At 17.3% G+C, this 3,578-nt stretch overlaps 1 protein-coding gene across 1 annotated transcript; it reads left to right on the top strand.

Annotated features, from left to right (window-relative positions):
* Nucleotides 1-2,370: 2,370 nt before the first annotated feature.
* PRELSG_0012900 (fam-h protein) lies at nucleotides 2,371-3,081 on the top strand (the record flags this gene model as incomplete). Its single annotated transcript, XM_028675690.1, has 2 exons — nucleotides 2,371-2,454; nucleotides 2,605-3,081. The coding sequence occupies 2 exons, from the start codon at nucleotides 2,371-2,373 to the stop codon at nucleotides 3,079-3,081; spliced, it is 561 nt and encodes a 186-aa protein (XP_028531164.1).
* Nucleotides 3,082-3,578: the final 497 nt, after the last annotated feature.

Raw genomic sequence — 3,578 nt, 5'->3', positions numbered from 1 at the left:
TAATATCTTCTTTTAATTAAAAACATATAAATAATTTATAACAAATTATTAAGTCAAAATTTTATGATATTCAATGTTATTTCAAGATATACATTGAATAATACATAAACATTTCTCTTATTTCATAAGTTTTAATAAGTTAACATTTCTTTCCTTTAATTTTTATTTACACTAAAAATTAAAACATAACATAACATAACATGATCTCTATTCAAAAAAAAACTTTATATATAAAAAAAAAATATTATTAATTTTTTTTTTATAATTACAAAGATGTATATATATATTAATAAACAAACAAAAAAAAAAATAATTTTATATTTTTTTTTTTTTTTTTTTTTTTTTTTATATATATAGGACTAGCGTCAGTGCATGGCTAACTTGTACGTATACAACTAGCAACTAGCTTAGCATGCTACAAAAGGTTAATAATACCTTTTATTAACCAATATAATAAAAACAAATATATATATATATATATATAAATGTATATTTATTTATACATGCTCTTTATTAATTTGTTTGTTTAATACTCTAGTAAAGTCATTAAGCGGGCAATTAATAGATCATAATTTAAAAAAAACAAATTATTTAATTTTTTTTTTTAGGAAAGTTGTTTACGTTTTGAGTTAAAAGGTTATTAATTATTAATTGAAAGATAAAAATTAATGTAAAAAAAAAATAATGTTTATTTTATATTCGATTTATATATTTTGAAATAACATTAAATAACTTGAAGTTTAATTTTTTTTATTTGCTATAAATTTTGTGCTTGTGTTTTTAATTAAAAGAATAGACTTATTGTTTTTAAATAAAAATACATTTGTAAAAGTAAAAATATGTCTGATAAGCAATATATAATCGCTTAATTCAAATTAAATGATATATATTATAAATATTACTATGTATATAATAAAATAAGTATATATATATATATAAATCCGTATATTTAGTTATACATGTTCTTTATTAATTTGTTTGTTTAATGCCCTAATAAAGTCATTTAATAGACCATTAATCAATCAACTATTGACTCTTCGTATTAAAATATGCATAACTGTATTAATTTAAAGCTCAACAAACTTTCAAATCCTTTAAGAAAATTTTTAACAATCAATTTAATAAACTAGAATCTTTATTGTTATTTAATTTTATTTTATATGAACATATTCTTTTTATAGGTAATAAATTCTTTTTTTATTATTATAAAACAGATAAATATATATTTATAACTATTATTAATCTTTTCTTTTTTCTTATTGAAATATTATCATTTTTTTCTGAAAAAATATACATATGCATGTGCCCAATTTCATACTATGATTTTTCCTCATAGTTAAAACTTAATACATAATAAAAGCATTATGCTATCATCAAAATAAAATTAAAATTATTATTTATTGCATTCTTTATATGAAATTTTTAAGTTATTATTAACATATACATTTTTCTTATCTTTTTATTTATTTTTTTCACTTTTTTTCTCTTTTTTTTCCTAGGAATTTTTATTATAGCATAATAATTTTTTTATGAAAAAATTTATGCATGCACCAAACTTTTAATTTGGACTTTATTAATTCCTATAACTAAACATGATTTTATTACACATCATTATAATGTCAAATTATAATAAAAAAATAAATTTAAATTGAGTAAATTTAGGATAAATATAAAAAACATCACCAATAATGTTATCTCTAATGTTTATCAAATATTATATATCTTAAAAATCTATAGAATTATTATTACCGCACTTATAATTTAAATTAAAAGGTAATTATTTTAATATTTTCTTCTTCTCTTTTTTATTATTATCACAACTAGTGATACACAGATATATTAAGTACAAAAATACAGTTTTAAATAATTAGTATTGTTTATTGCATGAACATTATTTTTAATTTATTCTTCATTTAAAATTTTAATATTTGAATTACATTCTTTTTCTTTTTTTAAAGTAAATAAAAAATTAGCAATACTTGAAATTTTTGTTTTAAAAGAAATTATTAAGATATATACCGAATTCTTAATATCAAATATTCAATTAATGCATGTTCAATATTTATTAATCAATTATATTTTAATAATATCGATAAATAACATTTTTATGAATATTTTAAATGATAAATTAAATAAGATGTTTGAATGTAATTATTTTCCCTAAATCTTTTAACATTTATTATTATTACATGGAATTTTTAAATATTTATTAATTAATCTATTTATTATTTAAGTTGCTAATATTATTTACATCCACAAATAGATATATTTAAATTAAAAAAAATTAACAGGAAAAAAAATATTATCTCTAATATTAGTTTATATTCCGGATACTGTTCCCTTGTGGCTAAAGATTTCCTTACTACAGATATGTCAACTATAAAAATATACAATAAAGAAGAGAAAAAAAAAGTATTTAATTATCTTATGAGGTTTTTTATGTTCACCTTCTTAGTTTGGATATCCCAATGTTTTGATGATGTAGGATAATTATAATAATTTAAAATATTTATGTTTTTTAGTTATTACTATTTTTTTTAATTATAATTTTATTAACATGAAAAAATATTTTCTTTTAATGCTGAATGTTTTTTACAATTTTAGTTGGTTTCTTTTAGATCATGGAATTATGAAAATGAATTAAAAAACGTACTTAATTTAGGAATTAAAAGATCATTAGCAGAAAATAAAAATATGGAAATGCAAGCAGAAGAAGAATCAAACTTCTGCGAAAATGTAGTTGTAACAAAAGGAACTTTAGAATCATGGAATGAGCAAAATGATATAAGGGGAAGTATGGATGCAAAAGAAGGAAATGAAATACAGATAAAAGAGAAAAATCAAAAAGTAAAATTTAATGAAAGAATTTTAGGAATATGCAAAACTAATTTTAAACTAATTACATTGTCTGTTGTTTTTATCTCATCAATTTTTTTTTTTATAATTTCCGTATTATATACTACATCTCGTATATATATTTACCTTCCGATTTCTGAGTTATGTAGTTTATATATTTTAATTATTTCAATACTTTTAACTTACAAGGAAATCAAAATTAAACATAAAAACAAATCTAAGTAGTTTATCTTATTGATTTATTAATTGCCTGTTTAATGATTTTACTATGGTGTTAAACAAACAAATTAATAAAAAGAATGTATAACTAAATGTACCGATTTATATATATATATATATATATATATATATATATATATATATATATATATATATATATATGCTTATTTCATTATTTATTTATTAAATGTCCATTTAATGATTTTGCTAACGTATTGAACGAACAATGTAATAAAGAGTATTTTTATTAGTTTATGCTTTTCCCTAGTTAAATTTCATAAAGATGATAAAGATTTTAATTATTTAATAATTTATAAGTATTCAATAAATAACATATAATTAACATATAATAAACATCTTATATAAACGTATGTACATAATATCTTTGATTAAAGATGATATATTTTACCAAAGTTTATATATTCTTAAACATCTTCATTTTTTTTCTCCAAAAAAAATAAATGAATTAAAAAAATTAAAAATTAAAATTAAAAATAATATCT

This window comes from Plasmodium relictum (assembly GCF_900005765.1).
Source record: "Plasmodium relictum strain SGS1 genome assembly, contig: PRELSG_00_v1_113, whole genome shotgun sequence".
Classification (NCBI taxonomy): Eukaryota; Apicomplexa; class Aconoidasida; order Haemosporida; family Plasmodiidae; genus Plasmodium; species Plasmodium relictum.
The sequence above is the reverse complement of the archived record's forward strand: the minus strand, read 5'-3'. Positions and strand labels throughout refer to the sequence as shown.